This window comes from Grammomys surdaster, unplaced genomic scaffold, assembly GCF_004785775.1.
Source record: "Grammomys surdaster isolate TR1022 unplaced genomic scaffold, NIH_TR_1.0 124820, whole genome shotgun sequence".
Lineage (NCBI taxonomy): Eukaryota > Metazoa > Chordata > Mammalia > Rodentia > Muridae > Grammomys > Grammomys surdaster.
Genome location: NW_021619764.1, coordinates 344,310 through 357,455, shown reverse-complemented (window position 1 = coordinate 357,455; position 13,146 = coordinate 344,310). Strand labels below are relative to the sequence as shown.

Below are 13,146 nucleotides of genomic sequence, written 5' to 3'. Positions count from 1 at the left end.
GGGCGAGGGCGAGGGCGAGGGCGAGGGCGAGGGCGAGGGCGAGGGCGAGGGCGAGGGCGAGGGCGAGGGCGAGGGCAGAGAAGAGAAGAGAAGAGAAGAGAAGAGAAGAGAAGAGAAGAGAAGAGAAGAGAAGAGAAGAGAAGAGAAGAGAAGAGAAATAGAGGAGTAGAGGCTGGCCATGAACATGTGGACAGAGGGGGTAAGAGGCAAGAGGACAGAACAAGAAAGCAAGAGAGAGAGAGGAGGGGGGCCAGCAGCCCCAGTCAGGCACACCTGATTATTGCCAGGTAACTGTAGGGCAGAGCCTAGACAAAATGCAAACAGAATCTTTCCATTGTTTTCCATCTACTTGGATCACATGATACTTCCAGAGCAATCTCTTCTGCTTGATGCTTAATAATATGGGAGGCTATGCATGAGGTTTATAAGTTCAAAGCCAGCCTGAGAAGGTCAATGATACCCTGTCTCAAAAAAGGTGGCAGGGGTCTAGGGACATAAGTCAATGATAGAACACCCCAGGATTATAAGTGAAACTCTGGTTGAATTCAAGTATGGAAAAACTAACTAGCTGGCAGATCTAGGGACCAGGGAAAATTTGTATGGGATGGGGACTGGGAGGAGTGGAGGGAGGGGTGGTATGTTGTATGAAAATATTTAGAAAAAAAAGAAATTGAGAAAAACTTTTTAAAAAAAAAAAAAAGTATGGGTTCAGGAGAAGGATTGAGCCGAACATCTACATCCCAGGTCCACAATCTCTGTCTTGGCAATAAAAGTGTATGCCAAATCGTTAGCTCGACTGAATTTAGAATTATCTAGGCAATAGCAAGGGACACTTCTGTTGTGTCTGTGGGAATGTTTTCTGGAAACATGTTCCACCAACCTGAGTAGGAGGGGCATCATCCTGTGGTCTGGGAGCCTCAGATACAGATACAAAATTCATTACTTTTTTTCTGTGATGGACTGAACCTGTAGTAAGGGCCTTCTACGAAACAAAAAAAAAAATGAAAGAAAGGAAGGATGGAAGGGACCAAGGGAAGGAGGGAAGGACAGAGACAGAGACAGAGAGACAGAGAGACAGAGAGCAGGCAACACGTCTTAGTCAGCAGAGTGTTTTTACCTCCTCCCTGTAGCCTCTCTGCTCCAGGGTGACAGCAACCCTATAACATCCATGTAGCCTCTGAGTCACTCACTTCTAGCCATAAAATGCTCAATGAGAATGAATATTGCTATATAAGGGGAAGAAGGGTTAAAAATGTGTACAGGGCAAAGCCCTTCTGCACTAAGGGCTCAGCCTTCAGCCTTGAATCTGCTGAGCATGCGCCAGCCAAGTAAAACCACTTCCTAGGAGAAAAGCTTCCGTGTCTCATGTCTATGTCTGAGAATCCTACTCCAAACCCTCTGGAATCACGAAACAAACTTGAGAGGTCTTAGTTGCAGGTCCCATATGGATGGGAAGAAATATGGCTAGGTACTAAAGAGTTTATTAGAAAAGTCATTAGTACGTGGACACACAGACAACAGCAAGGCTGCGGACACGCTGAAGAGAGGAATCAGGGCCAATGCGGCAGATTTGAGAATCGCTTATAGCTTCTGGGGATGAGGGGTGGCTTCACAGAAGGACCTTGCAGTCAGGCTCGGATCCCCAGTCAGAGAAAGGGGTGGGAGGCAGAATGTCTGGCCATCAAAAACCCCAGGTGAGAAATCTGGACAGTTGAAAATCTGTTAGCTGGAGACTCCTGGAACGCCCTCAGTGGGTGCCAGTCAGCATCTGAGGAAGGGGAAGGCCGGCTCTGGGTAGCTGCGGCTGACCAGTAGTCTGCTTTTGATTCTAAGATTATATTCTGAAAAAATAAGTACTTCTTCCTTTAAGTTATTTCTGTCAGGTACTTGGTCACAGCAACCTCAAAGTAGTTCATAGAAAGCTCAACCTTCTGTGCCTGTTTCCTCATCTGTTAAACCGAGAACAGAACCGTTTCCTCCTCAACGATGGCTGTGAGGGTGAGGTGAGTTAGCACAGTCGTTAGAGACGGCCGGATGGTCAGCTACTTAAACATTGGTGGTTGTGTGCCGCCATTCTTTGGATAATCCACACACGCTTTCTTAAAAGCTGTTTCTTTGTACTGTGACTTTTTCTCCAAAACCCCAGAGTCAGAGGAAGTGTTGAGAGACCTCGCTGTTCACCAACAATCATGTGCTCCTCTGGTCTTCCAGCAAGAAATAGGAGTCTAGGTTCTGGCACAGAGATGCAGTTCATAAGACAAGACAGTGAGAAAGACAGTGAGCCAAACAATGCTGTGTTTAAGAGACGTGAACAAAAAAGCATTTGATTTGTATGAAGTGGATGTTAACAAGCATGAGTTAAACACACAGAGATAGATAAACCAATCCCATCACTCAAGACGCTAGGACAGGAAGATAGCAAGTTCAAGGACAGCCTGGGCCATATGAAGAAGCCCGGGCCTAACTCAGGACAGAGAGAGAAAGAGAGAGAAGGAAAGAGAGAGAGAGAGAGAGAGAGAGAGAGAGAGAGAGAGAGAGAGAGAGAGAATATGAATGACCTTAAGTTGAGAAAGGAGCTGTGAGCTATGAACTCAAAGGGAAGATTACTGGATGGTGACTGAAGGTGTCAGCTGAACTCCCTAGAGCCTGCATTTTCCCTTAGTTGTGAATGAGTCCAGAGATTCAATAAGAAGACTATAGTATTCTCTGTTCAGTAACACTAGTTCCTCAGTTCCCAGTAAAACACAAACTCTGGAATAAAAGCACTGGCCAAACTTCCATTCAAAACCAGGGAACTTTCTCCAGAAAAATTAAATCATCAACGTGAGAGTCTGGGGAGTAAGACTGAAGAGAGCTCAACATCAGAATATCACCTTACATCTGTTAGGTTGAGCCCACTTATCATAGTTTGAAAATGCATCATATGCAAAAATGTATGCTACCGAATTCCGTGTGCATCAGGGATTGTGCTGTACTGATAAAATTATGAAACTAAGAACAAGTGTATTGTCTCAAGCAGAATCCTTTTAAAAGTCACAACTCCGAATCTACTGTAAGGCTGATTTTGTGATAACGTCTTTAACAGAAAATCAAAACTACTCATGCTGAGTTTGCTAAACAATGTGTGGAGAGCATGAAAGTATGCCCTGAAAATGCATTATTCTATATTTATTTATAAAATTAGTTTGTCATATAGCCAGTCTAAGTGAAGAAACTAGACACTACAGAAAGGGTTTGGAGAGTGGAGGCAGCAATGTTAAATTTAAAACTTTTTTTTTTTTGATGGATGAAAGTGCTGATGCTACAGATACAGTGAACTTGGCATTTTTATTAGCAGTAACGATGACAGGCACAACATCCCTGAAGAAATGGCTTCTCTAGTGTCATCAAAACACACAACTGGGGGCCAGCGAGATGGCTCAGTGGATACACACTCTTGCTGTCAAACCAGACTAATGAGTTTGATCCCCCAAACCACATGGTGAAAAGAGAGATTCAATTCTATTCAGCTGCCTTCTGACCTCCATGCCTGTGTCATGGCTCATGCAAGCACACATAGAAGAAATAGGTGAACTTGAAAGACAAAACAAAGAACTGCATCCTATGAGATGGCTCAGTGGGCTGAGGTATTTACCACCAAGTCTGACAATCTCAGTTCAGTTCCTGGAATTGATATGTTTCCTGCAAAGTCATTCTCTAATCTCTACACAGGTACTGTGGCTAACCCATGCTCACACATGTGCATGTATATCTATACACAAACACACACAAAGATATTCATACAAAGCTTTAAAACAAATGTTCAACTAATTAGTGTCCGTCACTAATCTATCTGGTACAGTAGCTGATCATACTCTCGTGGCGATAATTAATAGAGGCTTATCAAATTAATAGTAGATGCACCAAAAGCTTATGTTTATAAGGTATATCACAGCACATCAAGGTACTTTGTGCACATGATAGCATTAAAATGGTTAACACCGTGCAAATCTCAGACTAAGGGAACTGTCATGCCCTGACACACTTGCTGCACACACTCCCGTGAACAGCAGAACTTGGGTTTTATTGCTGTGAAGAGACAACATGATCAAGGCAACTCTTATAAGGGAAAGGTGTAACTAGGTCTGGCATACAGTGTCAGAGGAAGTTCAGTCCATTATCCTCATGGTGGGAAACATGACATCGTCCAGGCAGACATGGTGCTGGAGAAACTGAGAGTTCTATATCCTGACCCACAGGCAGCAGACGGAGACTGTGTGTCACACTGGGTGTAGCTTGAGCATAGGAGACCTCAAAGGCTGCCCCACAGTGACACACTTCCTCCAACAATAGACCACAACTACTCCAACAAGACCATATGTAATAATAGTGCCACTCCCTATGGTCCAAGAAACATTCGAACATGAGTCTGTGGGGGCCATATATATTCAAATCACCATAGGGTGTCTTGCTTTTCAACTTGATACAAGATTCGAGAACAGATTTGGGGGGAAATATTTTGTTCTGTTTGCACCTCTATTTTCAAGTTAATGTAAATATGTTATCTGCCATTTTTCAAATGGAATGCAAGGAGCTGCAATCTTACACCCAGCTTAAAGAAAGACCAAACCGTGCCTTGGCACTAGGCTTCCTACTTCACTATCATGCCTTATTCACATCCTCCTTCTCAGGCAGCGCCTACGTTCATGAACAACTGTCTTCAATATAAAGGCGCTACGAGTAAATTAGAATCAGAATATTCTATGAGCGCCTCAAGAGGATCACGGCTGCTTCCACTGAACCAGGTTCTGATGCCGCAGTTCCTCAAATATCACGTCAAGAAGCCCATTCAGTTTACGTTGCTCTTTTATTTTTATGATAAAAATCATCACTAAAAATTCAGTGATAACTGGAGAGATGGCTCAGCAGTTGAGTGTGTATACTGTGCTGGGCATTGAGGGTGTATGGTTCTAATCCCAGCAGTCAGGAGGCAGAGGTAGGCAGGTCTCCTGAGTTCAAGGCCAGCCTGGTCAAGAATGAGTTCCAGGACAGCCAGGGCTACACAGAAAAAACCCTGACTCAAAAAGAAAAGGAAAAAAAATGTACATTGTTTCAGAGAACCTGGGTTCTGTTCTCAACACCCAAATTGTGCTGATCACAACAGTTTGTAACTCCAACTCCAAGAGATCCAACACCTCTGGCCTCTACAGGCACCTGCACTCACATGCACACGCACACACACACACACACCACAGACACATATACACACACACCACAGACACCTGTACATGAACTTGCACGTTATTAGAAAATACAAAAAAAAAAAACTTTTTTAAAATTCCGTGAATCCCAGCACTTGGGAGACCAGCCTGCTGGGCTCTGTGAGTTCTAAGTTGGTATGCATTACATAGTGACACCCTGGCTCAACAAAGTAGTAAAAGTTGTGTTACTTAGATATATTTATTTTCTTTATTGTTGATTAAAAATTTGGGACCTGCCCAATAACTGACATCAATGGGAGGAGAGGCCCTTGGTCCTCTGATGCCCCAGTGTAGGGGAATACCAGGACGGGGAAGCAGGAGTGGATGGGTGGGTGGGGGAACACCCTCAAGGAAGCAGGGGGAGGGGATGGGGGTTTTCAGAGGGAAAAATAGGAAAGGGGATAACAGTTACTATAGTCCATTAAAAAAATAAATAAAAGATTCTCCACACATGGAGAACCTTAGAATAAATGAATTTTTAGACCTTGTTCCACGAAAAGAGATTTACAAGATGGATTGGGGAAAGATGGCCCTAGGGAGTGAGCGCAGGTTCAAAAGCTGGGACAAGTGATTCCTGTTCCCAAGACGCACTTTCTGGAGAGCTACAGCTTCCCAAGCCTCTGAGCCTTGTTATCTTGGATCAAAGTAAAAATAACCAAGTTCTTTTTAAAATTCTCCTAGGCGGTAAGCAGAAGTGACTGACGGCGGCTGTGTCTGCTCATTTCCTGTTTCTCATTGCACAGTGAGCTGCTATTTTGAAGGACAGTTCTTGAGCTCAGATCGTATTTTGCTGACAAAATATGGATTGAAAGATGGATTGGCTTTACAGAAAAACATTCGGGTACATTGGTTCATGTTTTATAGAAACTTTTCCCTGCCCATTCCATTCGTTCTTTCAGAGAATCTACATTTTGGCCCCACCAGAAAAGCCAGAAAATTCGCCGGAGCCCAATGCTACCGAAGACGAGGAACAGGGCTGTTCTTGTCTGTCAGCCACCCCAGTGGTAAGTCCCAATATGTGAGTATGTTTACATGTATGTGTGTGTGGAGTGTGTCCTGTTTGGATTTGTATATGTGTTTAGATGTCTGTATATGGTGTGTGTGTGTATGTGTGTTTGTATTTTTTGAGTATATTTACTGTTTATAAATACTTGTGTTTATGTAGATATGCGATTACATGCCTTGTGGTATGTTTATGTTGTGTATGGTGTTTGTATTATATATGTGTATCTAATTTACATATCTATATATGTTGTATGTATATTTGTGTACTGACAGGCATATTTAAGTACATTTCTGTTCATTTGTATGGATGTTCACATGCATGTGTTTGAATGGGGTACACTGTATTTTTATGTGTCATATATGGATGTATACATGAGTTTACATATGTGTATTGTTCTTGTGTATGCGTGTGTTGTATATGTGTATATGTTTTCAGCTTTATAAATGGCATGCATGATGCTTGTATACATTTGTTTTTGTGTATGTGTGTTTAAATGTATGTGTACTGAATTTATGGTAGATATCATGTTTATATTTTTTAACTTAAATTTATTTCATAGAAAACATTTTGATAGTGTTTTTCTTCTTTTTCCTACCTCCTTACCGACCAAATTTCATGTTTTCTCTCTCTTAAAAAATATAAAATAAAAATTTAAAAACCTGAAAAATCAAAATAAACAGACAAACCCAATAAGACCAAAAAAAGTCAAAACAAAATGAAAAAAAAAATCAAAGAGTGAGCAAAAATAATTGTTTAATTGTGAGCCCATACCAGCAATAGATAGCTAGCCCAAAACAAGCTTAACGGCATTTTGGTTTGGAGGTTATGAGATGAAGGTTCTTCATCTCATAACATTTTTGTCAGGGTATTTACGGCTTCCAGTTTTATGATTGTAGGATTCCTGTGCATGTGAAAGTGTTTGTTTGCTATATGTGTTGGTTTGCTTGTCTGTTTTGTCCCATTCTTGTTTGTTTATTTTTCTCTTATTTTATTATTAGTATTAAGAGTACAGATTCTGATGGGCGTAGAGTCAGGAAGGATCTTGAGGGTGTTGGGAGAGAGGAAACCATAGTCAGAATATATCGTATTGAAAGAAATCTATTTTGAATTTAAAAAAAAAATAAGGAGGAAAAAAGCTCATAAAACCACGGTGTTTGCTTTGTGTTACGCATGTATTTCCATGTACGTTACATGTTGTAAATACGTTTGTATATTTATCAGCACATGTGTGTGGCTGTGTAGTGTATACACACTCGTGTACATGTGTGTGGCTGTAGAAAGAACTGTGACGCAGAAGCCCAGAGAGCCTTGTGTTCTCTGGTGACCTTTATGCTTAACGTTTCCTGTTTTCTCTCAGCGATGGGGATGCTGAACCCAGAGTCTTACACACTAGAAAGCATTCTACCTCTGAGCCATGTCCCCACTCCCAGGGGCCAATACTCTCTACACACGTTTGTGAATTTCTCTTCTCGTGACTCCACTCCCCACCCCAGTCCCTCAGTACCCAGCTCTGGACACTGTCTACACAAACACATTTAGTGGTTCATTTCTCTATGACAAATCACCACTTAACATGCACGATGGAGACTACAGCTGGGTTGGGGATACGGTTCCTAAAGCCTCCAGAGAGTGTTTCATACCCCTCTTCTTCCATCCTCGTCAAGCACCCACCCCCAAACATGCGGAATAACGTTACCCTGACAAGAGAAAGGCAAGTGCCCCTTAAAATACAATGAGTAAAAATCTACAGGCTGGAGGGATGGGTTAATGTATAAAAGAACTTGCCAAGAGGACCTAACCTCCTGAGTTTGATTCCTGGCACCCACTGGGAAAGGAGAAAACAGACTCCCAAACGTTGTCTCTAACCTCTGCATGTGCACTGCGGCACATAACTGCCGGCATGAGTACGCTCACACACATACATAAAAAATTAAAGCTATTCACATGTTTTTAAGATGCATTTTTTTTTCTGTAGGTAGAAGAAGAAGAGTGTGAACACAGTCCAGAGAAGAATCCCACAAGACAGTTGCCCCTGGACACTGGACAAGGATTGGTAAAAGGTAGACTACTTTTCTAGCGGATGGGAATACTGGTGTGCAAATGAACATGGGACCACACATTGAGTGCTGGGAGGGGCGGATGAAGGATCTCATTACAGAGATCTACCGACTAGTCTAATTAAAGCCAAAGGGCTCTTCTTCACACCAAGAAGAACCCCTGACAGGTGTGATGGCCCTAGGAGGTAAGAATTGCCAGTCCCAAGGCAGAGTCTTCACACCTAAGCTCCACCTTGAGAAGGGCATGCACATGGTATGCACATGGCATGCACATGGCATGCTCATGGTATACACATGGTATGCACATGGTATGCACATGGCATGCACATGGCATGCACATGACTAGACTCACCTTAACTCACAATTCTGGAAGTCAATAGTCCTTGTGTGGTTTATTAGCTGAATCTGATGTCACACCGATTGCCAGTGTCATGCAAGCAAGCAGAATGTCCTCAGTGACCACTGGGTAGGGCTGGGCTTAGCCTTCGCAGAGACTCACCATTGCCACCTAACTTAGGAAGACAGAATTTAGGGATGCTAGATACATACCCATGTTTTCTTTCTAGAAGAAACTAACTATGATTCATTATATTTTAAGAATGATTTTTCAAGCCGGGCGTTGGTGGCGCACGCCTTTAATCCCAGCACTTGGGAGGCAGAGGCAGGCGGATTTCTGAGTTCGAGGCCAGCCTGGTCTACAGAGTGAGTTCCAGGACAGCCAGGGCTACACAGAGAAACCCTGTCTCGAAAAACCAAAAAAAAAAAAAAAAAAGAATGATTTTTCACCATATTTTTTTCTTTATGAATTTAAGGTGCCTGGGATGTCCGGAGTGGGAGGGAAGCCAGATTATTCTACCACAAGGGACAGTCACCAACACAGGCTAAGCCTTTTTCACTTCTTACAGGAAGCAAAGCTAGTCATTATTTGAAAAACCTCATCTCTGCATCTCATGATGCAGTTAGCTTCTAAGTATCAGCTCCGGCGGCTCAGATAGGAGACACCCTTTGGCCTTGGCTAGGCAGGCAGGAAAAGACATCCAACCATCCACACTTACTTGAAACTCCCATGAACCCACTCAAATTCATTTCTATCCACTTTGGAAAATATCAAGAGAACCATGAAGACTTCATGTCAGCCTAGAGTGAAGCACACAGGAGTAAAACCCTTGGGTGCTAAGAAGGTGTAGAAGGCAGAGCCTAGCAGCACTTGGGAGTGTTGGTGCTCTGTAATCTGAGAGCCATCAGTTTCTCCTGTGGGAGCCACACTTGAAAACTATCATTTGCCACTTCCTGTGCTTTCAGTCTTAGTACCCAGAAGTTCAAGGGAAGGACCTTTCCTTCCTAGCCTCCAGCCCCAGAGGTTTTTTTAAAAAAATATTGCCATTGTGTTACCCAGTGTTTGGTTGGCATATGGGTCTTTCTTCTCAGCTGGTGGCTCTGATGTCCCCTTGGTAAGAATGTCCATGTCCACCTTTCAGGACACAGGCTGAGAACGTAAACCCAGGGCAGACCCCGGGGACAGGTCTCCTCATTCTGGGACAATGCTTCTCAGGTACTCACAGCCATGGCCCCTATCTGTTTATCACAGAGAGGATAGGAAAGATTCTAATCCCATCTCCCTCTGGTGTTTGGTTTTGTAAAATTCTTCCAGGTCTTAAGGAGAAAAGGCTCACCCCAAAGAGACTGCAGCTCCTTCTGGTGGGAAAAACAGGAAGTGGGAAAAGTGCAACAGGAAACAGCATCCTTGGCAGGCAAGTATTTGAGTCCAAAGTCAGTGCTCGACCAGTGACCATGACATTCCAGAAAGGGAGCAGAGAGCTGGACGGGAGAGAACTTGAGGTGATCGACACCCCAGATATTTTGTCACCTCAGAACCAGCCTGAGGCAACAGCTAAGAAGATCTGTGACATCTTGGCCTCACCAGGGCCCCATGTAGTGCTCCTGGTGATTCAGGTGGGCCGGTACACTGCTGAGGATGAGGAAGCTGCCAGATGCCTCCAGGAGATCTTTGGAAACGGGATCTTGGCTTACACTATTCTGGTGTTCACCCGGAATGAAGACCTGGCTGAGGGCTCCTTAGAAGAATATATTCAAGAGAACAGCAATAAGAGCCTGGATGATCTGGATGTTGCATGTGAGAGGCGCCATTGTGGCTTCAACAACAGGGCAAAAGGGGAGGAGCAGGAGGCCCAGTTGCAGAAACTTATGGAGGAAATCGAATTGATCTTGTGGGAAAATGAGGGCCATTGTTACACCATGGAACTTCCAAATGCTCTCAGCAAAACGCTTTAACCAAATAGCAAGGCTCTGAGTAGGCAACCTATAAAGATAACCTTTCTGGCTAGAAAGGCTATCCCAGATTCAGGTAGCCTCTGAGAAGACTCATTGGTGCTGATGCAGAGGCAATCTATCTGAGTCCAAGCTGGCCATAAGCAAGAGTATCTTAGTTAGTGTTCTATTGCTGTGAAGAAACACCATAACCATGGCAACTCTTATAAAAGAAAGCATTTCATTGGGGCTTGCTTTCAGTGTCAGAGGTTTAGCCCGTTATCATCATGGCTGAAAGCATAGCGGGGCAGGCAGGCAGACGTGGTGCTGAAAAAGTAGCTGAAAGTTCTGCCATCTAGATACTCAAGCAGCAGGAAGAGAGAAACTGGGCTTGGAAAGTGCTTTTTGAAACCTTAACACTGTCCCCTACCCTCACACAGTGACACAATTCATCCAACAAGGCCACACCTCCTAATCCTTTCAAATAGTACCACTCCCTGGTGGCCAAGGATTTGAATCTAGAAGCCTACGATGGCCGTACTCATTCAAACCACCACAAGGAGATGTCACCAACATCTGTACCCTATGTCCAGCCCCTGTTGCCTGTTCCCTCTGTCTCCACAGAGAACTTTGCAGTCCTTAGGCCAGCGTGTCCAGTGTGGCAATGGGGTGAGTTTCAGAGGACCTAGCTATATTCTGTGTCCAGCTACATAGCTTCTTTCTGAACACACAGGCCCTCCTTCGCCTTAGTCAGCAGCACAGTGCTCACATAAGTGCTGTCCCACATTTTTATGCCCTGTTTCTATTCGTGGCTACAATCGAAGCTTCTTGACAACAGGCCTAGTTCTTTCTTTTGTGTAAACTGCACAGCTGCCTAGCCAAGGTAGTCAGAGTTGATGCAACCCAGGGGTAGCCATGGACCAGGCAGTTGTACATTTCTTGGGCTTCATCCTTACCCGTAAAGAGGGACTGTGGTTATTAAGATGCCTGCCCTGTGTAGTGGGTAGAACATGACAATGAACCAAAATAGAAAAGCCCAGACCTCCAGTTAGGGTTTTCTTCCACAACGTAAGGTATTGTAATAAGTTGTGTTCTATAACCATGTTCTAACCGCTGATTTACTTCTAAGCCCTTGAGAGACTTCACGGCAATGACCACATGTATACAATGACTAATTCTGAACTGTATATGTCTTTCCTGAGAAGGAGCAGGGTATAGTTCCTCCCCCATCTTTTGTGAGCTAAGTAGAGTTGGATGCGTAGGAGGAGATCACCAAGCACATACAAGCCTTCCAACAGAGCCAACGATGGGCAGGACATGGCAAAGATTCCAAGAAGTCAAATATGAGAGACCCGACCGAGAACCATCACCTCTGTACTGTCTCCACTGTGCGCACCATATGCCCCCAATAAAGCCTTCATGTTCCATTGGTGCCTCTTTATGATTTTTGTCTGATTTGGAAAAAGAACCTTGAACTGATTGGTCACCACAGTGGCTCTGACATGCATGGCAAGACCTATCCTGGGCTATGGAAGGATGTGAATAGGAACCTAGTGAGAAACACAAATAAAAATAAATCAAGCCACTTGATTCTCTTGAAATATAACAAAAAGGACTCATGGGTACTTCCTATGGGTCAGAATGAGTGAGGTTGGGATAAGAACTGAAGAAGCCAGCCTTGGCCTAGAAGGAGAGCCTTACTCAGAGGCTATGGGATGTCGATCTACATATTCCTGATCATGGGCCACAGGTACATCTGCATGGACTTGGATAGAAAAGGTCAGAACTTCCTTCCCCCATGAGTCTGGGATGGGGCAGGTCACCCTTGTTACCTCCCCTTTTTTTTCTTGTGTCCATCACTCAGATTTAGATCTAGCTTTAGAAATATTAGAAAGCAAAGGATCTTTTCATGCTCGTAGGAACCTCTTTTACCTTGATAGGAGTGTAGACGGGCGGGGGGGGGGGGGGGCGGAGGAGCGTGAAGGGAGGGTTTGCATGTGTAAATGAGCTCTGCTAGAAGATCATTTACAAGGGTGAGCAGAGGGGATAGTATCTTTGAAAAACGAAACCCTGCAAAAACAGGCTGGATGCTTAGACGTCATGTGTGGTGGGAACTTGGTTTCTACAAGAACTCTGAAATACAAGGATGTCTGCCAGGAGAGATGTTCCCTACAGATAGGGCATGACCAACAAAAGAAGGAAACAGGATGTTGGCTTGGACCTCTTACAGGAAGCAGTTTAATGAACCTGCCCTGCCTCAAATGCAACTGAGCAGTTGGTCCCCTTCCCATTCTTCCCTCCCTGAGTTCTTCACCCCATCCTCCACACCTCTGACAGAGTGCTCCCTCTCCTGCCCACCCAGCCCCATCTCACACACACAAGCATCCCTCTCCCATGGGGCATCAAGTTTTCACAGGATTAAGCTTATCCTCTCCAACTGAGGTCATACAAGGCAGTGAGTCCTCTGCTACACATGTGCCCTGGGCCAAGAACCAGCCTGTGTAAGCTCCTTGGTTTTTGGATTGGTCTTTTGTAGCTCTGAGGGATCTGGGTTAGTTGACACTGTTGTTCTTCT

At 44.1% G+C, this 13,146-nt stretch overlaps 1 protein-coding gene across 1 annotated transcript; it reads left to right on the top strand.

Annotated features, from left to right (window-relative positions):
- The first annotated feature begins 5,907 nt into the window (after positions 1 to 5,907).
- Gimap6 (GTPase, IMAP family member 6) lies at positions 5,908 to 11,998 on the top strand. Its single transcript, XM_028784723.1, has 3 exons — positions 5,908 to 6,244; positions 8,222 to 8,306; positions 9,955 to 11,998. Exons 1-3 carry the CDS (start codon positions 6,053 to 6,055, stop codon positions 10,593 to 10,595), a joined length of 918 nt encoding a protein of 305 aa, XP_028640556.1. The 5' UTR covers positions 5,908 to 6,052; the 3' UTR covers positions 10,596 to 11,998.
- Positions 11,999 to 13,146: the final 1,148 nt, after the last annotated feature.